Below are 22184 nucleotides of genomic sequence, written 5' to 3'. Positions count from 1 at the left end.
AGTTTAAAACTAAGGTCCTGGGCCATATAGGGAAGATGTTGGTATAAAACTTTGACATGCCTTCCTGCCTGATTTTCTGATATGCATAAAGTTATCCAAAAAACTTCCAAACTTTCAAACCATTATGTTCACACTCTGCACTCCATAATGTAGGGTGGTTTCCACTGACTTGCCAATTACATCTGAGAAATGTAGTCTCAGCCTACATTATAATGACTTGTTATAAGTCCACAATAGCAGCCAGTTTAGTGATCTTTTTGGTTTCCAAATGTATGAAAACCAGTCTTCAAAAGCTGACAGTTATGCATTCACCAGCTCTGACTGTTGAGGCCTCCCCCTTGCCTGAGGGGAAGTGTGTTTCAGGCATGTATGTTGGGTACATATCTTGTATCTTACTCCTAGACCTGCTGTAGTCCTGAGCCATGCTGACTGCAGTTTGACACCAAGCCAACCCCCCCTCCCCTTCTTATTGGCCTCTGACAGCTGCCTGTACCTAATGAAAAGGTCAGTATACTTTTAGTGTGGCAGGCGTAATAGCGCTGAGATTAACGGTACAGCTGGCTGCCTTGAAGCAGGCAAATTGGCTGTTGGCACATATTGACTGGTTGATATCCCTTTTTGCACCAGGCAGCATGGGCATGGAGTCATAGGTGGTATTGAAGATGATGTTATACTGATCAGTTTCCTCAGTCCCCTGCAAGAAATGTCATTTTGAATTAATATTTAGATTTTGTAAAGAATACAAAACAGTATTTATAAAAACAAATCGTGGGAACCCTTTTGGCTTGTTTGGACACATTCATTTTTCATTCATTTTTGTTTTCTGAGCTGTCGCCACAATTTTGCAGCAATGTTTTAAATAAAAAATATCTATACAGGCACTTTTATAAATATGCATCATTATGTATTCTGTTGTTTTGCCAAGATGGTCAACCCACAAAATTTAAAACATTGTCATAATTGGTAAGTAATGTATATATGACAGAATTTAGGTGTTTTTTTTCCCTATGTGTCTAGATTACGTACTACAACAGCACTGACATCACCCTTTCTACCGCCTAGGGTTATATTTGCCCTTTTACAGTATTTATTATTAGCCCCCATTCACCTTAACACTTTTAATTCAACATTCACCTTTTGAGATGGAACAAGGCCAATACCCTGCTTCCACCAAATGAGTCAGCCTTTATGCAAACTGCAGTGCATCAAGGGAAAAGTTTTCTTCCCCCCTGCAATATAAATGTTTTCTATGATTACATTTTGAAAAAGACTTTTGAAAGGAGCTTTAACTGACTGCTCTCAAAGATGCCCATTTTATGAGTTTACATAACAAACTGACCTCCAGATGCCAGAAGGCACCAGCTGACTTTATTGATCAATGGCTGAACTGAAATTTGCACTAAACACTATTTGTAATACTGTATGCAGTTTTATAGTTTACGCTTTAAGATCTTTATTCAAGACATTCACCTTTTCTCATCCATTTAAATGTGTATACAATTAGCTAAAATAAGGCATTCCAGTTTACTAAAAACTCAGACAGTTTGCAGTGTTAACAGTAAGGACATGAGTGACCCTTTTCTAGATTAACACAGGAATTCACATATGTCAAAGTGAACCTTGAAATGATAGCAGAGGTTAGACACAATAGAACAGAAATGCTTACTCTGTGACTCTGTGGCAATTTGCAGTTCACAGAATTTCAGTAAACACATTAGGAACTTTGACACAACCCAAGCAACAAAGAGATCTTCAATCTTGAAGGCCTTGGTTATGGCGTAAGCAAAGCATTCATTTAACAAAACAATACAATTGTAAATGAAGGCGTAGTAAATGGAGCAAATGGCAGGGTGTGATAAAGCAGTCTCTCAAGTTGGACAGTAAACAGAGCACATGAAGCAGAAGATGCTTAGTAGAAAAGGATTTGCAGCATTCACTAGTAATGAACAGTACTCGCTGTTCATGAGATTCTGATCTGGCAGCACAGAATAAACAATGAAGAACTTGGATGCCAATGGTTATTTTCTACTACATTGTTCAGTAATTTAAATACAACTATAACCACCAAATCACCACTATTAATAAAACAAATGATTCCAATATGTTTCTGTAAGTGTTGTCTATGCTTTTTGTAGTATGTTTTCTCAGTTTCACACACTGATGGAGTCAGTTTAGCCCATCTGCTTTTATCTGTGGTGCCGCCAGGCATAGCTGTTATTTAACCAGTTACACAAACATTTCAGAGTTGTGTAACATAATGATACACAAGTGCATTCCTGTAGAAAAATGGAAACATGTAATAAAATAGGGACAGTGACAATCTGCATTCACAGATAAAATGAGCACATGAAAATTATACTTACTGTGTTGATACAGAGTAAAGATATTGTGATAAAGGGCATTACAATAATATACTGTATCTATGTGTGTAAACCTTGAATTTATGTATTCTATGTCCTGAGGGAGAACTTCTTCACAAAGTTGAAAAAAGGTTGTCAAAATGTGTCAAAGTCTGAGGAGGAGTCTCTCAGCGTATATCTGATAAGCTCAAGGGCAACATAAACAACAACTTGTCTAATCTACGAGGAGTAAGAAGGACATGGGAAACCCCACATTACCTTGGCTGCATGGTCACAAAGGCCGCAGGGTCAGAACAGTAGGGATCAGCTCTGTGAGCAGCTAATTTACCTTCTGTTTGCTCAGTTGCATACATTTTTGAATTTTTAGTTCGAAGCCCAGGAACATTTTTGGGAAAATGTGTTTGTCATAGAATGTTCTGAATCTATTCCCCACCTTTTTAATCTACCATTCAGAGCCAACACTGAAATTATATTAAATTTTAAATGCATTAATGAAGTTGATTGCTGTGGGGGCTCTGGGACTATGTGGCATTCTGCTGTTTTTGTTCCTCAGCAAGTCAATTAATAAAATGCTCCGTATTAATTAGAACTTCTAAACAATTCAGGAAACTTTGTGTCCTAATGGACTGGTGTAAATTTCACCCCACTTACCCTGGTGATTATGTGAACACCTCCTTCCACTGACAAGAACAAAACCTGAACACGTGTCTATAGATTACGAAATCTAAGTAAGTCTGTGGACTGAAACAGGTTTGGCTGTTCGTGCAGATGCATTTAAAGAGATATGTTTGCCTTAGCAAGCTTCACAAAATGATAATGACATTTTGGCAAATAAGAAAGAAAAAAGTCAAAAAGTCAAAGTATAGTAAGGCAGTGGAGTTGTGAATTAACTTAATGTGCATATCTTTGGACTGTGGGAGGAAGCCAGAGTACCTGGAAAAAACCCACACAGGGACAAGGAGAACATGCAAACTCCACACAGAAAGGCCTCAGGCCTGGAGTTCAGTCCTAGAACTATCTCACTGTAAGGCAACAGTTTTAACCATTGCACCACTGTGCCGCCCCATAAAAAAATCATTGTATAGTAACGCATAAAAAAGTCATAGTATAGTAAGGCATAAAATGTCAAATAAACATCACAGTATAGTAAAGCGTTAAAAAATGTCATAAAAACATCATAGTATAGTAAGATGTAAAAAAACGTCTTAAGAACATCTTAGTATAGTGAGGTGTAGAGAATGTCATGAAAACGACATAGTATAGTAAGGCATAATAAAGCATTTAAACGTCATAGTATAATATGGCATTAAATGTCATAAAAAGGTCATAGCATAGTAAGCTATATTAATTGTAAGGCATCAAAACGTCATAGTATAGTAAGGCATTAGAGTTGCTAATTAACCTAATGTTCATGTTTTTTCACTGTGGGTGGAAAGCCGGAGAATGTAGAGAGAACACATGCAGGCACAAGCAGAACATTCAAATTCCACACAGAAAGGTCCCAAAGTTCAAACTCAGGTATTCCTCAATCAGTTGTCTTGGAGACATAGCCTCTTGGAGGGCACATTGGAATGATCGAATATGACTTCACTCTAAACATATTGCGAACAAGTTCATATATTGGCAGGACAATTCTTTCCTCCCAAAATATTGGTAGGTACATGTCCCTACCGTTCATATGCAAAACTATGCCCTTGTTAAGATGTGTCTAAAAGCTGGAGTCCATCTGTGGCAAACTGAAGTGATTGGAAACCCACACACCTGAATTCTCTGTGGATCTCAGTGATAAAATTGTGACCAGACATAGGTCAGGGCATAGATTTAAAACCATTTTTAAAAGATTCAGATGCTCCTGGGATTACAGTGGCCTTGATAATTGTGAAATGGAGGAAATGGAGTGAAATGGAGGGCTTTAACTAGGTTAGTTGGCCATCCTGGATACTGAGTAACCAGGCCAGAAGTGTCTTGTTCAGGGTCGTGACCAAAAACTGACAGTCCCTCTAACAGAGTTTCAGAAGTCCTCTGCAGAAATGCAAATCCCTGCTGGAAGGACAACTGTCTCAACAGTGCTACATTAGTCAGGCCTTTATGGCAGAGTGGGTATAAGCCACTTTAAGTAAAAGGCAAATGACAGCCTGGTTGGAGTTTGCCAAACAGCATTTCAAGGACTCTGAGAGCATGAGGAAAAAAATATGGTCTGATGAGTCAAAAATGGAACTCTTTGGGCAAAACTCCAAGCTTCTCAACTGCAGGGACAAGGAGACTGGTCAGGGTGGAGGGAAGGATGAATGCAGCCAAATACAGAGAGGTCCTTGAAGACCTGCTGTAAAGACTTCCCAAGAAGTCTCCAAAGGGGCTTCTACAAAGTATTGAATTAAATGAGAGATTTTAGTTGGCGATTTTTGATAAGTTTGCAAAAATGTCTAAAAACACATTTTCACTTTGTCATTATGGATTATTGAATGTAGATAGATGATAGAGAAATTATATAATTAAATCTATTTACAATTAAATCCACAACACAATAAGCATACAAAAGGTGAAGGGGACTGAATACTTTATGAAGCCACTGTTCACACAAGAGGAAAATACAATTAGAGGAAATGTTAAAATGAACAAAACATTATTGTGTTTTACTAATGGAATGTCTGATTTATTTTGCTCCTGGTACCAACAAACTAATTATATTTACTTCAAATCCTGTCTGAAACTCGTTCAGTCTGAAACTCAGTCAGAGAGATTTTAGCATCAGATCTTGTTCTGGCAAAGGATCTCTGGAGTCTATTCAGTTCTGAATTAGTAATCCAATGAACCTTTACACTATACTTAGCTTTGTTACTGTGCCACATAAATCCTGCCAGTTTTGCAAATTAATAAGTAGATTTTGTGGACTGTACATGTGGTCGCTGCAGCACAAGTTTCAGTGTTATGAAAAGTAACACATTAACATTTCAGGTACTTTTGCCTCCCATGGCAACACCAAAGACTGGGATCACGCATATATTATTTTTTAGTAATATGTTTTATTTTCATCCATAAGAATAAATGTGAAGGTTTATGATTATTTAAAATACATCTCCAACTATGACATTTCTCAAATCTCCAGAATTATTATTCAATACATTTAAAAACCAAAAAAGACAAGAGTTTACTTTCCAAAATCTCTCTCTCAAGGAATACATAGCTGAAATTTTATGACCTTAAATAATGTTTGGATGTACTCCTTGTTTCTGAAAACTGGCCCAGATCATTTCACAAATGACATCACTACAGTTACAGTATATCAAGCTATGAACAGTATTCATGCTCAAGTAACGCCATTAAATTCAGACCTCAAGTCCTGTCTGCAGTTTAGCTTCCACAGCTGTGCATTTCCACGACCACATTGGCTCAGTCAAACGTCTATATTTATCTCTGAATGGTGAGGTGGGGTTCTGCTGGGGATGTACTTCCACAGCCTTGAATGGGCAAGATCACTCCCCACTGCCCGAGTATTGCAGCATAGATGGATACTGCTGCAGCTGCAGTGCACTGGGCTGTAATAATAAAAGTCTGTGGAATTGTTCCTTGAGTGCATTGCACCACACTCACACTACACTCAGTTTGAGGCCCTGAACCTTCATTGGTTGATGGCAGTCTTTTACAATGATGTTATAAAGTTATCTTTCTGTGGCATCTAGGCAAGGTTTACAGTATCATATTTTTGTTTCTCCACAACAAAAAAAGAAAAGAACACAGAGGAATCTTCCCACAACAAAGAGCTCAGAGGGCACCGACTGTGCCACACGAGACCAAACAAAGCACTATGGGCACCTCAACGGAACATGATGTTGAGACCAAATATTGTTGTAGACTGAGAGATAAGGTCTTTGGTTACCTTTAAATTCCTCACAGCCAATGCACACACTAACAAACAGAGCAGTACAGAGAGCTGTCACAGTGAGAAGGGCAGACGCAGGTCAGCTGTTTAGTTGAGGTCAGTGGGATTTCTTGTGAGGATTAGGTGACAGCTGATGCAATATCAGGTAGAGCTTGCTGTTGCGCTACTGTACTTTTGCAGGAAATTAAATCCAACCATTCCTCCTTTGGCTTTTTGCTCTTGTGATAAATGTCTTCAAATTGTTAACATCTCCAAGTCAAAATTTTCAAACTTTCTCAAATTTTTTTTCTCAGTTGTATTCATTAGGTTTTATTTGACTTTTTTCTCTTGCCACTTATCACATTAATTATTTAGGGGTGGAATGCAAATTTGTTATTTATGTCTGACAGTATTTCTGAGTTTCTTCACCCTGTATGTGTGTGATTTGGGTGTGTTGAATAAAACATTATCATCATGACAATCTCCTGTATTGATGAACGTTATGGTGCATTCAATTACATTTGTACATGTGTCAAATTACTGCTGCTTGAGCTTTAATAAAGAAGAACAAGAACATCTAAATCCAAGGATACGTCTCTCTGCCTGGTGAGTATTAAATCTTAGTAAGTCGTAGTAAACTTCAGGCATTTGGAACTGGTTTGGCCGTTATTCTAACTGGATTTGAACAGTATATTTACCTTGGCAAACTTTACACAATGACATTTATGCAAATATCAGCGAATAGTAAAACACATTAGTAAAATCAGTCGAGACAGTCTAACTCAGCAGTAGTGAAAATATGTGCAAATCTTCTACAGTTGGTTACCTTTGTAAAACACCTGTCAGGTAATGCAAACACACAGGCAAGGATCAGCTAATTACAGGAAAGCTGAAAGGCTTGTACAATGAAAATACTATATGCAATATCAACACAACCTTCTCCCACCTTGATTATCCAAACTTCATTGTTGTATATATTGACCATATGGGAAAAACCCTCACAGGCTAGTGTCAGGGTTAAATGTACGTTGATGTGACGTTGAAAAATATATTTTTTCTGATTGTGTGCTCTTCAGTCTGTAAGTGTTGCATTGCTTTTTAGCACTTTCTTATATGTTGTAATGCCAAATGAATGAAATTGAGTGTTTGTTCAGGGAGTAACAAAGACATGTTGTAGTGTTGAGTAAAATATTTACCTCCACACAACACTGATGTTGCTGTGTTTCAAATATTGTCTATCACTATGTATTTCCTAGAACTACATGGTGATTGCAGTAAAGAGTCCTATTTTCTTTTATTTTGACAATACTTTTCTCCTTCCTTTACCTCACTTCCTTTCTTCTCCTTTCCTCAGCACTGATTGACTCTTTTCATGCTTTGGTCACTCCTCATTTACTTGATTGAGTTCACCTGTTCACTCCCTATTTAAACCCTGCACACCCTTTTGCTCACTCTTTTTCCTGATCGTCACATGGGGTGGCAGTTTCTTTCTCTTTAGTTTTATCTTATGTGCATGAATAGTTGAACTGAGTGTTATTTATTCTTATTCCCTCAAGATGGACGTTTGATTAATTTTGACTTGTCTTCTAATTTTTGTATTTGTTTCTTTCAGATGAAAACCCGCGTGTGTTCGCTCCCCTTAATGCTTAAGTGCAACTTCTTTGTGTAGAAAAATAAACCTTGTGTTGGAAAAGTAAAGTTTAAAGCTGATGCGTTCTGACCGATGCCCTTTCAATCTGAACCTCCTCCTTAACAGGGGTGTTTCATTCTTCAGTCTTGCAATTCGTAGTGCTGTATACATCGGGTATTAACAGTACATTCATTTGTTTTTATTTGATTATTTTTTCTCGATAATCACCTAATGCATTAATTTTAAGGGGTGGAATGCAAATTTGTTATTTATGTCTGACATTATTTCTGAGTTCCTTCACCCTGTATGTGTGACTTGTTTGTATTGAACATCACCTTATCAGTAGTGATGAGTGTTACAAAGGTGCATCTGAGCATGTTTGAATCAGTCTGTCTTATTGTTAACTCCACAGTTATGTAACTGTATTTTCAGTAGCTCTGGTGACATTCCAAAAGCCTATCTTAACTGTTATTAAATTGGCTTTAGACTTAGTTTGTCATTGTGGCCAACTCTGCCTAAACTCTACGGTTATTATGTAACAGCCATCTCTTTAATTGGCTGAGGAAATTCAAAACAAGAATGTAGAAAAAAAGATAGGCATGCTGATCCTATTACAAACTCCAAAATGTGTTTTGTTACACTGGATTATCATGAGCGTATCAAGGTAGTTTGTTCCAGTTAAGATGTATCAAAAAAGTCAGAAAGAGAGAAAAAGAGAGAGAGAATCAAAGATACAAGCTAAGATAATGCAGGAAGCCTGGGGCCTCACCATTTTACTGAACTAAAAGGGAAAAAAACAGGATGTAAACGTTCAGCCGTCAACATAAACAGAACTCCATTAACTAAAGAGAGTGAAGGCATATATTGGGTACTTTTGTGTTTAACAATGCAACTTTGTTTGCAATATTTACTTAAATATTCAAAAGTTTAGTACCTCAGTAAATAAATCAAAACTAACAGTGTGATGTAGGCCATGATGAGATGGAAACTGAAGCTCCCTGAGCATTTTTCTATTGAATAAGAGATTTTGAGAACAGAATTGCGAGCAGCCCTTAAATGGTTTGGTGAGGGCACTGCGTCGATGTGAGTGTTTGAGAATCTAAGTAAAACAATAGTTTTAATGCAAATGTACATATTGTTTTAAGATGGCTAGACTTATTTTGCAATTGGTCAGAAACAAAAGTGCCGTGTAGACTCGTCTAATTAAATAGAAATGGAAATATGTTGCATATTACATCTAATGTAACAGATTACGCAACATTCAACTTCAACTACTGCCAAATGCATAGCTTCCAGTCTGCCTGTCAGAACAGATACTTCAGTAAATATTTTCATATTGTCAAAACATTTGACAGGTGCTCCTTAAGTGTGAATTACAAAACACAGGTTATGTGTTATATAATGTTAAGCTACAGTAAGGAGGAGCGAGGGGTACGAAGGTGTGGATTGTGATTGGGTCATTTTCAGCCAATTGAGAACTGGTGAAACTGGAGATAATCTTGAGAGCAGCACACTAGGTGACATGGGAATGTGTTTCCCCTCTCATAACTTCAGTCACATGCAGACTGAGGAATGAAAAGTGAGCTGGAGAAAGGCGTTGACAATTTAAAGGGGAGTGTCTCTGTTCCACCAATAGCATGACAGAGCCCACTCCTCCTTGATAAGGCTTTGCATAACACTGGCGGTTCAGCCTGCCATGTGGTCTGAGGATTAAGTTTGCATGTTTTCATGCATTTATGAAAACAATGAATTAATCTCCAACTATAGAGGATCAACTGTGTTTGTCCAAATGTCATGCCGACTGTTTTTTTCCCACGATGGAAATGGTTGTCGAACTTTTTAGCTTATAAAAACTCTTTAATTGTTCTGGAGAAGGAAATAATGGCTGCTACCAAAACAGGCCACCATCAGCAGAAAAACTAATGTTGCACGGGCATTTTGAAGTCGCAAGATGCAATTTTACTCATACATTGTGAGCAGCACTGCAAACTGTAAAATCTAAACCTCTGAATTGGGCTTCTATGCAAAAGTTCAGCCCACCTTACAAGACAAAAGACAGTGACATCTTGTCTACAAAGTCAAAGAACTACTCATTGTCAGATAAGCAGCACTCAGTTTTATCCACCAGTGACCCTGCACTGCAAATGATTGGGGGGGGGGGTTATGCCTTTATTAAGTAGCTGACAGTAGAGAAATGACAGGAAGTGAGGGGAGAGAGAAATGGGGACTGACTTGCAACAATGGTTGCAAGTAGTACGTAGACCTGGGGACCACCTCTAAGTCATCAGAGCACCTCAGATCTCCAGTGTTACCTTAAATTTTTTAGTACAAAATAAAATATGAAATACCTGAACGTTCATATTCACAAACGATATGTGATTTTTTTTTTTACAATGACAAGTAACATTGTCTTTGGTATAGAAATGACACTATACAGTCTTGTTTTTACAGATAAAGTGCACTGTTACTGTGCATCTAAATGTTAAAATATCACTTGACATTTTATAAGACAGCAGCTGAAGCTCATGTTAGGTAGCAGCAGACAGGAATGCAGAGTTGAAAAATTATCTCATACTGCCACCTGCTGAAAACATGGTGTGAAACACCTCCATCAATCAGCTGAAGCTGATATTATATGTATTTCTGCTATTTTTCCTGTCAGATTTAAGTTTGTACAGAGCATCAAGAGACTAAAAAAAAACATTCACATTTTATGGCTGTTCAATTCCATAAATGCACATCCAGACACATGGACAGTAAGAAATTGTTTTTATGTATATGTCATTGTATATGTAAATATACAAGTTGTGTCCTCAAAAATTTTTACAGTATCAAAAATAAAAGTCTTCCAACAACCAGAAAATAAATTAGAATACTGAAAACAATGAAACACAGTTGCCACACAAACACATTATCATGGCTACATCCACTAAACTCTCCAACTCACTAAAAAACAAAACTGAATTCTCATATTTCTAAACACAAGATCGCTGACAGACTGAGAGATGTTCTGTTCAAAAGAATTTACCAAAAAAGTTTAAATCTTCTTTATAAAAACTAGATTTTTGTAAACACAAGAAACACAGGGGGTGTTCAATGGAGGAGGAAGGTTAACAAGAGCTCTGGCAGAGAGTACCTGCACCTTTCTGAATTTAACTGTTTCAAAACAACAACATAACTTTATAGGTCCAGTCAACTCAAAGGTGTTATGAGACAGGATATGAGGTAACAGTACAAAGTGAGTAAAATGTAGTAAACATGAACATGACAGTCAACTCCCAACCATACTGTCTATGGTAAGCACTGTTCCTTCTCCTTTAAAAACAGAAGACTCGACTTGATTGTGGGACAACACATTGGATCTCTGCTGACAGTCATTGTACAGGATCCACTTCCTCATCATGCCTCCAACACTGTCAACAGCGTTGATGCTTTGGAGGAGCACAGAACTGCGAATGAAATATTATTCCACAGGCCTTTACCTGTAGGCCCTTTGCCATCACATTCTTGCTTTTGATATCACTCAGCGTTTGTCTCTTCTTTTGTCCATTTCCTTCCGAATCCGAGCCTCCAGAGCTGATCTCATAGCTGAATCCAAGATGTTCTTTTCTGCAACACGTTCCACTACCTTCTTAGGCTTATCACCCTTTAAAAACACAAGGAACATCATAAAATTAAGACCAAACCAAACTAAAGTAGACCAAAGGACACAAAAAGGAAGAATCATTAGACAATAGGATGTCCATTAACCTTGTGCACGAGGAAGGACGTAATGGTACCAGAGTCCGCCTGGTAGTCAAGCCAGAAAAGTTCAGTCCCATGGATCTCAGTCTCTGTGCTCGACCCACTCTCATTCCATTCTTCAGCCTCAGCACCAGCCCCTGACTCTGATCCATCTGGAAAAGAAGCACATACACGTTCTCTTTACTTTATTCAATGGATGTAGTATCATGGGCGGAAACGTATTGAAAGGACACATCGATCTTACATCTTCGTCGCGGATGGTACACTTGGATGTCAGGTCGACGGGGTCGTCTAGGGGTTGTGGTGTGTCTCCGCCGCTGAAGCTCTTTAGCTTGCTTCACCTCTTTATCATAGTCATCTCTTGGAGAGCCAGAAAATCGACATTTAGTTATTGCTTTGAAATGTGTAATGTACCACATACTAGGTATTGCTTTACTGAAATGCATTTTGGTATTGTAAAATACATTTACACGTTATAATTGTAAGCAAGAAATATGTGTCTAAGTGTTAAGCTCCAGAATTTGGTGTAAAATTGACTTCATCATCAATATATCTCTTGGAGATCATATTTTAAAAACATGTCATGCTGAATGACTTCGCCCCTTCGTTGATGGCTGCATCTGGTAACAGTATGGACACAATTAAGCCCCTGCCGATACTGAAACAAATCGATAAGTTATATTTGTTTATCCTTTTTTCTTTACAATAAGCAGTTGTTTGGCATCCAATGTCCTAAACCAATGATAACTTTGGCCTGTACGACCTTTACATATATTTTCACTTTGGGCATAAAAGGGCGTATATGAATCATTATGAATCATACTGCCCTCCATATGAACCTTCATTCAGCATCAGATCAACTTCTATTAAAAAAAGAAAAGTGTAGCTGCAGCTTTACATACTGTAGCTGTATGTCGTGAACTAGCTAGTATGCTATCTGCTAGCATTAGCTAACGGTAGTAAAGGAAATAACCTAGCAATCTGGTTCCTCCGGATATGGTGCAGGAAGCCGTGGCTCATATCCAAACGCCCCCCAGGTTTATACTTCAGCTCATGCGCTTCATCGTCTCTCAAAATATCCATTTTGACAGACAGCTCAAATATGATGACAGTATTTAGGAGCTAATGACGCTTATGATTGCAACAAGTCTCAATCAGAGCACTGACAAAAAGCTATATGCTAGCTAATGGTAATTTGTTGTCCAATCGTGAAATTCCCGGAGTTTATAAATTAATACTATCTAAAAAAACAACAACATTGTTTTAAAGATGATTTTTACAAAATGCATCAAAATATAAACGCAACAATAAGGTACACAACGTTTAATAAAGGCAGCTGGTTATGCTGCCAGAAATCAAGAGTAATCAATTCTGGCACCGAACAGCTCAAGGATCGGTGTAGCTTCAAACTCCGGGATAGGTTTTCGTCCATTTGCTAACTGCGACGTACAAACACCGCGAGTTTCGACGCGCACGGTGTGAGACCCATTCATCTAATCCAAATAAAGTTGTAATTTCTCTGTTGTTTTGAAATTAAGATCGCAAGCTCATTGCTGTGATGGTTTCTCTGAAGCGAGAAAGAGAGGCTGAGGTGGACGACGATGACAGCGAAGACGGAGGTAAGTTTATTTACTTTAAAGTTAAACGTATGTCCTACATTTGGTTAGCCAGTAGCTACGTTACTAGCAGCTAGCTGGAAGTGCGTTCGATTCTGCTCACTGTTTGGTCCAGCTATACAGAAGCGGCTCGTTCAATATTTGTTCCATGTAGGTTTAAACTGCTGTAGTAAGGCACCGCCCTTCCACAGCACACAGTGTATCAAAACCATCATCATCTTTGAACTAAATGCTACGTTAGCTAGAATGTTTAGCTAGCTTTCATCCAAATGATGGGACATAATCTTAACTGACCTCGCACGTTGTGTTTCCCTTTATGTTGCAGTGACAGCCAAAATAGGACGAGGACGTGTAGTAGAAGACCGGAGAAGCCGTCACTGCCCTTATCTTGACACGATAAACAGGCAAGATAAAGTTGAATATGCACGGCTAATGTTATTGCTAAATGCTAGTAAGCACTGTCCATCTCTATAGCCCTGCAGCTGATTCCCAGTTTTGTCTGTAAATCTACTAGGAGTGTGCTGGACTTTGACTTTGAGAAGCTCTGCTCCATCTCTCTCTCCCATATCAATGTCTACGCCTGCCTTATTTGTGGGAAATACTTTCAAGGTAGGCGAACTATCTGACATTTCAACCAGAATAAACACTTTGTTGTGCGGAGACTGATTCACTCATGTATGCTTCCTTGTAGGTAGAGGTCTTAAGTCCCATGCTTACACTCACAGTGTACAGTTTACCCATCATGTATTCCTCAATCTGCACACTCTCAAGTTTTACTGTCTGCCAGACAACTATGAGATCATTGATTCTTCACTAGAAGACATCACTGTAAGTAAAACCACAAGGTTATTTCCTCATCATGTATTATTATGCTTTTGATACAAAACTTGGAAAGAATGTTGATGTTCAGTTTAATTCAAGCAAACTTAAATTTCACAGGGAATGAGAATGACTGCAGAGTGGAGAAATGAATAGGTGCAATATCAATATTATGCTTTGAATTGATATGTTTGCAAGTTTGGTCATTATTACATTAGGATATAGTTCAAATATTGTATTTTCCTGATGTAAAAGATCACATCACAGCTGAGTCAGACTAAAATGACCTGTTCTACCTGAATTCAGTGAACAATAAATGAGTAAACCTGTTTGAAAAACACATGTACTGACACTCTTGTGTATCAAAAATGTTATAACGGTGGTTAAAGTTTGTTTTAAAGCACCAGTACTGATACTCTGACATGTGGTGCTCAAAATATTGTATTGTCAATGCTGAGGTTTGATTTTTGTCCATATTTCCAGACTTAAGTTTTTTGTCACTAATTTGTTGACACTTCTTTTTCTACAGTATGTGCTAAAGCCAACTTTCACCAAGCAGCACATTGCAGGGCTGGACAAGCAGGGAAAACTGTACCGAGCCTACGATGGTACGACGTACCTGCCAGGCATTGTAGGTCTCAACAATATCAAAGCCAATGACTACGCCAACGTGGTGTTGCAGGTATGAATAACTGCCTCAGTGGACCTTATTTGGACGTAGTCATAAACTTTTTAAGTAATACCAGCTGTTTCATATTTGCCTCTTCCAAGGCTTTTTCCAATGTTCCGCCCTTGCGAAACTACTTCCTGGAGGAGGAAAACTACAGAGGAATCCGCAGGCCACCGGGGGACATCATGTTCCTCTTGGTGCAGAGGTTTGGTGAGCTGATGCGCAAACTTTGGAACCCGAGAAACTTCAAGGCCCACGTGTCTCCTCATGAGATGCTGCAGGCTGTGGTGCTGTGCAGCAAGAAGAACTTCCAAATTACCAAGCAAGGTAAGATATGTGATGCAACAGATATGGCAGTACAAAAAATAAGAAAATTAAAATCAAATAGGGTTTCAACACATGCTGCCCCTTGGAGAATACTGTGTGTTGTGGTCCTGATTGATTGTTTTCTGTTCTGTAGGAGATGCTGTGGACTTCATGACGTGGTTCTTGAATGCTCTGCATGGGGCTCTTGGAGGCACAAAGAAAAAGCCATGTGAGTTGGATGAGAAATAGCGGTGTTATCACTATCTGTTCACTATGAACATAAACAATGGGTATTTGACAGATTAATTGTACATTGTTCAGAGTTGAAGAAAAAACTGGAATACACATTTAATTAGTTGAGTGTGCAACAATGAGACCTAACCTCTGTCCTCATGTCTTTCTTCCATTAAAGCAATCATTACTAAAGCATTTCAAGGCTCCATGCGGATCTTTTCCAAGAAACTTCCACACCCAGATTTAGTAAGTCTGCAGCTTGTATTTGAACTCATTAACTGACACTTATGATGAACTATATGATTCACGTTTCTAATAATGAATGAATTGAATAATTCATATTTTTTAAAACTACTTAAACAAAGTGCTTGACCACAGCTGAAAAACACTTTACTTCTGAGTTTATTTTCTCGTCAAAATTGGAGGCCCAATCAAAACCTAAGCTCAGATATGAGGCAAAAGCCAGAGAGAATATTCTTAATTTTTCACATGCCCTCAAATGTACCTCTCATATATATGCTATTTTTGTTGAATCCCTTTGAAAACATAATTTAAATTTCCACATGGTGTTTTTTTGTTTTTGTTTTTCATTTTACAGCCTCCAGAGGAGAAAGAAGCATTGCTTGTGACAGAGGAGTACCAGGAGCAGATGTCTGAATCCACCTTCCTGTTTCTGACACTTGACCTCCCAACAGCTCCACTGTACAAGGATGAGAAGGAGCAGCTTATTATCCCGCAGGTCCCTCTCTTCAACATCCTGGGCAAGTTCAACGGCAGCACAGAGAAGGTACAGATTCCCTCGTCTTTACAAAAAATATTTTCTGGACAAGGACTGGATCGTACTGTTTTGACGTACAATCGGACCTAGAGCAAAGTTTATAATTTTTGCAACAGCTTCGTTTAGATGTCAGATTGGCACAGGTATTGATGATGCAAACACACTATCTCTGCTCACTTTTCTGTCTCATTTACATTAAGGAATACAAAACCTACAAAGAGAATTTTCTCAAAAGGTTCCAGTTGACCAAACTGCCTCCGTACCTCATTTTTTGCATCAAAAGATTCACCAAGAACAACTTCTTTGTGGAAAAGAACCCGACAATTGTCAACTTCCCTATCACGTAAGTGCTGTACATATTCTGTAAGACAAAGTATCTATGCTTTTATTCAGAGTGCCTGATGAAACCATGAAGTGCATGTTAACAATAGTAATAATTGGTTGTTATCATTGTTCAATATAACTCTTTCAATAAGTGATGTCAGGGTCGTGAGTATTTTACCCTCATGTGTAAATATGCACTCGTTCGTATTGTCACTTGTTTGTTGTATTTGCTTCAATAGGAATGTGGACCTGCGTGAGTACTTGACAGAAGAAGCTCAAGCTACAGAGAAGAGCACAACTTATGACCTCGTCGCCAATGTAGGTCGCATGATGGGAAACCCACTGAGGGAGCATACAGAATACATGTTCTGCATCATGTAGGCTGCAAGCAGAATATTTCTGAAATTGGCCTGATTTGTTGTAGCATTAATCACAAACGCATTAAATTACACTCATGGGTTTAAATGTCATCACTGACCATCTGTTATAATATCTCTTAATCAGGGAACTGGGAAGTGGTATGAGATGCAGGACCTGCAGTGACCGACATTCTCCCCCAGATGATCACACTATCAGAGGCCTACATCCAGGCAAGTCTCCCACGCAGTTTTTTGTGTGTATGTGCTGGAAAATGTAAATGTTTCAGAGCTCTGGCTGCATACTTTTCCATGCAACATGAAATCATCACCTTATCATCTGATGGCATTCACAGCACAGATGCACGTCTTTCAATTTTTTAGAGGCAAATCTTCAGTACAACAGACAGTTATAGTTTCTGATTATGGCATGGACTATCTAGGTGTATTTAACCTCTGATTGTAGCAGCAATAGTTATAAACTGAGCTAAATAAAAAAAAATAGGCCACTCTTAGTCTTTACATAATGCAGGTTCCGTTTCCAATCATAGATGCATTTAAAACATTATTAAAAATCTGCAAATGGTTTTTCTTTAAACGTTCTGTAATGATATTAAAACAAAAAAATGTAAGTACATTTTTTCTCACTATCAAATAAAAAAACAGGTCATCCCTTCCTGAAGAGCTTCAGACATGATTTAGGTGATTTCAAAGATGCAAGAATAAACTAAGTGGGGAATGAAACCGTGCAATTTCTTGGTAAAAATGATCAGAGGTAATGATACAGAGTTCAGTAGAAACGATGTTGTTAGCAGCTTTCAAAAACTTGTTTTAGCCAGGTCTTATTTCATACAAGATGATCTTTTAAATGATTATAAATTAAAAATGGTAATTGAATCTATCAATTAACCCTACATTTACATAGAGCTCGCTTTGGTAATTGCGTATTTTCTCTCCTAGATCTGAAGAGACAAGAGACTGATGATGACACAAACAACACACAGGGGTGTAAGTGAGGCAGGATTTTCTTCAGGGTGAATGGCCAGAAGTGTTGTTGCCATTAGAAAAAAAATAAAATAAAAAAATGAACTGGTATTTATGTGATTCAAAATAATGACAAAAATATAGAATGAGAGTGGCGAGAGTGCAAGAGAGCATCAGGACTATATCCAGCAAATAAATGTAAATGTCTCAATGTTTTTTTTCACTGTTTTATCTTTTTACTATGTGGGTGTTTCTAAATAAACAAGCTCCAGGACACACGTTTGGCTGTCTTTTGACTTTTAATGACAAACCTTTGGTTTAATTTCATTTTAGGAGTGTGTATTGTGGCAATAAGATAATAGGATAAGCACCTTTGCAATTCAGTTGCAGTAGTCAGTTGTCCAAAATTTGTCTTAGTACATTCTGAGAATTCATCTTATGGCTACATAGGGACAAAATCTTTTTTTCCCCCCACTTTTTACATTCATAATGGCATCATACTATGTTGTAAATATACAGAATAACACTTCACAAAACTGGAACCTGCTACAGAAACTGATGCTTAAAGACTGAATCCCAGCCCCAGTCTTGTGACACATCACTTCATGACTTCATGCAAATCACAATATTTCATTATTTACTATTTATGTCTGACTGAATTAGCATATGAGATGAATAACTTCCCCAAAAGTAAAACAAAAATGTTCAGTGCATTACATTTAGAAAACATTTAAAACTGTTGATAAGTGTAATAATTTGTAAAAAAGAAAGGGGTTCTTTGTGTGCACATATCTTTACAGCTGCAGTTTTGGTTCACTCATTATTCTTCCACATGTATTTCTCACAGAAGGCCTGGTTCTGCAGAGAGAAAATACACAGAAATAGGATGTGAAAAAAAACCTGAAATTATTCACAATATCAGATTATGGGCAAACGAATGAAGTAAAAAACATGCGTGCAACATGTTGAAACATGTAATTTTCAGATGATGGGGTCTGACCTGTTTGTCACTTTTATCAGCTTAATTAGCAATAATTGTTTGCCTTTAACTTACCACCACACTTCTGAGCAGTTTCTCTGTCTTTGCACCAGTAGCTTGGTCCCCAAGTACAACGATTCTTTCCCAGCGGCTCCACTTCCTCGAGGCAACAGCACAGATCAGCTCTCTGCAGGACAGACAGGACAAAAGATCCTCAGAATTTGAACCAGAGCAAAGAATGATATGTGCACAGGAACATTCAATTGGCTACGTTGTCTTCATGATTTGTTTGCGTGTTTGTAAATTATCTCGTGAATCAACTAATTATATATTTTTTAGTCACCAGAGGAAGTGTGCTGCCTTTAAGTGATGGTACAGTTCACTCTGCCAGTGCCCTAAATGTCACCCATGGTGAAGGTGGTCTCTTGTTAATATGTGGAAGTAAGATTAAACATTACTGCAGCACAATTCACTCTTGTGGATTCCGTAATACTGGATAAAGACTTTAGGATATAAAGATTTTCCTTTTTGTCTTCTCCCTTTAGATAGACCTGATGTGTACTTTTGACTTTTTTAAAAAGCTTATTCTTACTTCACAAGCATGTGGAACATCCATTCTGGTTTCCCAAAACCTTCTGCATTCGGGAGCCATTAGATTTTAGTGAAAGCCTCACACTGAAAAGAGAATGAGAGTTAACTTAAAATTTTTTCATACGATTTTTTCTTCTTAATCTAACCGATTAGAAACTGCTTTAATTTCCTTACTGAACACTTGAAATTTAAGGTTAGGTTTAGGTTTATTCAAGGCAATAAACTATAAAAGAATATAGTAACAGGACATGGAGAAGGTGAAGGTATAATCAGCTGAGTAACTGTAAACATGTGTCCACAAGACACATTTTCTGTGTGGACCACAGACAAAAACATGTTGGTTGGCTTAAACCTGAATATTTTTAAAAAGGTTACAGTGATTTGTGAAGGATTTTGTATAGTTGGAGTGCTTAAGTGTTAGTATTTGAAGTGAGGGTCAGACTTAGGGATGGCGTTGGGGTGATGGACACACACAGACTGAAGCAAAAGAGGAATCCTGGGTTCGGTGGAGTTATTACCCAGGTGCAGTCGGCTCAGCACCACCAGCGTGCGGCACGACTCACAGTCCGAGGGGAAGCAGCACCTCTGGGAAATCCAGTACGAGCGTTAACTTGGCATGGATCATACGACAAATGCTGCACCAAAATTGACTCATGATATGAACGCTGTGACTGACCTGAACCAGGCTCCTCGAACACAAACAGAGGTGCAAGTAGAGTACATATATTGTGTGAGGCGCAGCGGACGATAAGAGGAATTCTACGACAATCTGTACGCCGTAATTTGTCGGACGAAATCAATCACATCGGTCCTTATAGCTCTTAGGTACAAGATTGCAGAATCTCTCCATGAGCTTCATTAAAGCATCTGCAGGGCAAGACAGAGAGATAGTGACACTTACATGCTGTGATGTGTGGGTTGTGCGTCAAGCAATACACTGACACAGAAAAAAAGGAAGTCACCTCACAGTCATGGTTTTTGGGGCAAACAGGGTCTCCAGTTTTCTTCTGATAAAACAAACAACAGGGTGCAAACTGGATTGAACTGTCCTAGAGAGAGAATAGCTGATAAGAGGACCACGTATAATAGAAATGAAAAAGTTTCACTTCAAGCGTTTCATTTTATATTCCACTTTGCTTTTCATACTGATGGCCTGTAGTGAAGAGTGCCGAGTGCAGAACTGGATAAGACTTCATCTCAGTGACATGGCTGGGGAGTTTCAGCAGTTTGTTTTCTCCTTGTGAGACAGCACAGAGTCACAACAAACATACAGTGTCTCACCTGGTTTCTACAAAACACATATCGTCTGGATTTTAACAGACCTCATTCTGAGGCCATAGTGTTTTAATTGTTTTAGACATTGTGTCGAAAAAAGAAGCGTACAATACGAAAGCTAAAACTCACCTGCAGTGACCAGGTGTTTGCTGCAGGACTTTGGGCAAGATACGGTCTTTCACTTTGTGAATCCACACTCTGATGCCTGTTCTCTTTGGGAGTGGCACAGGCAGAGAGCATGCAACGGTTGTCATTACATCAGTCTTCTGTCAAAGGCACAGGGGTTAGTGGATTGTCTAATGCTGTGCGTAAACGGGATGCTGGGTGTCTTAAATGGTATTTGTTCTACACAATAGACAACCCAACTCTTACCCATTTTATGTTGTCTGAGAAGTGCAAGGTGAGCCACTTGCAAATACGCTTGAACAAACCTAAACTTTTTGTTAAGAAAATCACAATGTAATATATTGAGTAATTTTAGTTTTTCTTTTTAAGATATTATGTATTCCAGCTGCTGTAGTGGCTGCCATTAACATCACACCAATTCCTCAAATCTATGTTGGGTCAGTAAGTGGAACGTGAAAGTAAATTGAAACTCGCGGAATGCAGTGGATCACAGACGATACTCACTTTAGTTATCCCTGGTGAAATCATCGTTTGGGGACAGCTGGAAATGATCTGGCTGGCATCTGAACAGATGTCCAGTGTGCTAAGGAGGAGCCACAGTCATAGCATCTAATTTTTTAGGCCCTGAACTACAACAAACTCAATTTAAACATAAAGCATGACTCTGTTCAGGGTTTTTGCCCGCACTGTCGTGCACTTTTTTAAAGGGTAGGGTAAGAGAACATCCATGAATGTAGGTTGCACAACATCATCTCTAAATTGATTGATAAATGCACTAACCTTTTTTTTTCTTTTTCCTTTTGCTATTTTTAAACAAACATACTTACATGTGCAAAAGAGGATGTGAAGGAGAATGTGACTCGTTTCTAATAATGACAGAGCTAAGTGTTAATATAAGATATAGTGGGTTTGTATTATTTGAACATAAAATATTAGTTTCCATAATATTCGGTTGATTTAGACAAAACAGTGATAATATAGCGAAATAAAAGTCAAGCATACCAGGATTTCTCGTTTGATGAATCGAAAAAGGGTCTATGATCAACCTCGGAGTCTACCTATAAACCACAAAGAGCCAAGAAGGGAGAATGAATACACACAAGTAAAAATTTAAAACGGTACAACATATTAAGTATTTAGTATCAAGTCAGAATAGCCTATGTTGCATCTTTGTGCAGTAATTCATGTTATCATATATCACCACAATACAGCCGGCTACATGACAACAGGAATTAAATGGCACCGTAGGTGACACAGTCAAGGGCAGACATTTCTTCATTCTTAACCGTGGGAACACCAGAGAAACCCGCGAGGCAGCACCAGCACAAACCCAGATGCAGCATGCGTTGGCGAGCACGAGAACTTATAGGAAGAGCAGATGATTTAGGTTATAATAACTCAGTGCGGGCTTGTTTGGGTCGCAGCGGAAATACCAGATTGGTCGTGTCAACCGCAAAATCAGAACAAGTAAATGTTACCGCAGTCCGCTTCGTGCGAGCTAGCATGATTTCTAAACACGTACACACACACACA

General features: G+C 38.4%; 2 protein-coding genes and 1 pseudogene across 2 annotated transcripts; 1 reads left to right on the top strand and 2 right to left on the bottom strand.

Moving 5' to 3' along the window:
• Nucleotides 1–10612: 10612 nt before the first annotated feature.
• On the bottom strand, nt 10613–12982 carry LOC111230813 (UPF0561 protein C2orf68 homolog). Its single transcript, XM_022757650.1, has 4 exons — nt 12567–12982; nt 11838–11953; nt 11600–11745; nt 10613–11495 (listed from the first exon to the last, which is right to left on the bottom strand). Exons 1-4 carry the CDS (start codon nt 12674–12676, stop codon nt 11373–11375), a joined length of 495 nt encoding a protein of 164 aa, XP_022613371.1. The 5' UTR covers nt 12677–12982; the 3' UTR covers nt 10613–11372.
• Nucleotides 12983–13059: 77 nt separating this feature from the next.
• LOC111230779 (U4/U6.U5 tri-snRNP-associated protein 2-like) lies at nt 13060–16883 on the top strand. The gene is made up of 12 exons (XM_022757604.1): nt 13060–13212; nt 13535–13613; nt 13724–13818; nt 13901–14037; nt 14558–14710; nt 14800–15025; nt 15159–15233; nt 15417–15484; nt 15837–16025; nt 16217–16359; nt 16580–16658; nt 16845–16883. The coding sequence occupies exons 1-12, from the start codon at nt 13152–13154 to the stop codon at nt 16881–16883; spliced, it is 1344 nt and encodes a 447-aa protein (XP_022613325.1). The 5' UTR covers nt 13060–13151.
• A 1610-nt stretch (nt 16884–18493) lies between these two features.
• LOC111230778 overlaps nt 18494–22184 on the bottom strand; it is a 7155-nt pseudogene continuing 3464 nt past the window's right edge.

The sequence above is a fragment of the Seriola dumerili genome, unplaced genomic scaffold (assembly GCF_002260705.1).
Source record: "Seriola dumerili isolate Sdu_G_001 unplaced genomic scaffold, Sdu_1.0 BDQW01000290.1, whole genome shotgun sequence".
NCBI classification, from domain to species: Eukaryota; Metazoa; Chordata; class Actinopteri; order Carangiformes; family Carangidae; genus Seriola; species Seriola dumerili.
Note: the sequence above shows the minus strand (reverse complement) of the source record. Positions and strands in the feature narration are given on the sequence as shown.

What these genes read in the sequence shown, in the direction of transcription:
- LOC111230813 (XM_022757650.1), bottom strand. Translation starts at nt 12,676, where the DNA reads ATGGATATTTTGAGAGACGATGAAGCGCATGAGCTGAAGTATAAACCT. An exon ending in CGGAGGAACCAGATTGCTAG is followed by an intron (nt 11,954 to 12,566) that starts GTTATTTCCTTT and finishes TGGCTCTCCAAG; the next exon opens with AGATGACTATGATAAAGAGG. An exon ending in CGTCCTTCCTCGTGCACAAG is followed by an intron (nt 11,496 to 11,599) that starts GTTAATGGACAT and finishes GTGTTTTTAAAG; the next exon opens with GGTGATAAGCCTAAGAAGGT.
- LOC111230779 (XM_022757604.1), top strand. Translation starts at nt 13,152, where the DNA reads ATGGTTTCTCTGAAGCGAGAAAGAGAGGCTGAGGTGGACGACGATGAC. An exon ending in CTTCACTAGAAGACATCACT is followed by an intron (nt 14,038 to 14,557) that starts GTAAGTAAAACC and finishes CTTTTTCTACAG; the next exon opens with TATGTGCTAAAGCCAACTTT. An exon ending in CTTATGACCTCGTCGCCAAT is followed by an intron (nt 16,659 to 16,844) that starts GTAGGTCGCATG and finishes TCTCTTAATCAG; the next exon opens with GGAACTGGGAAGTGGTATGA.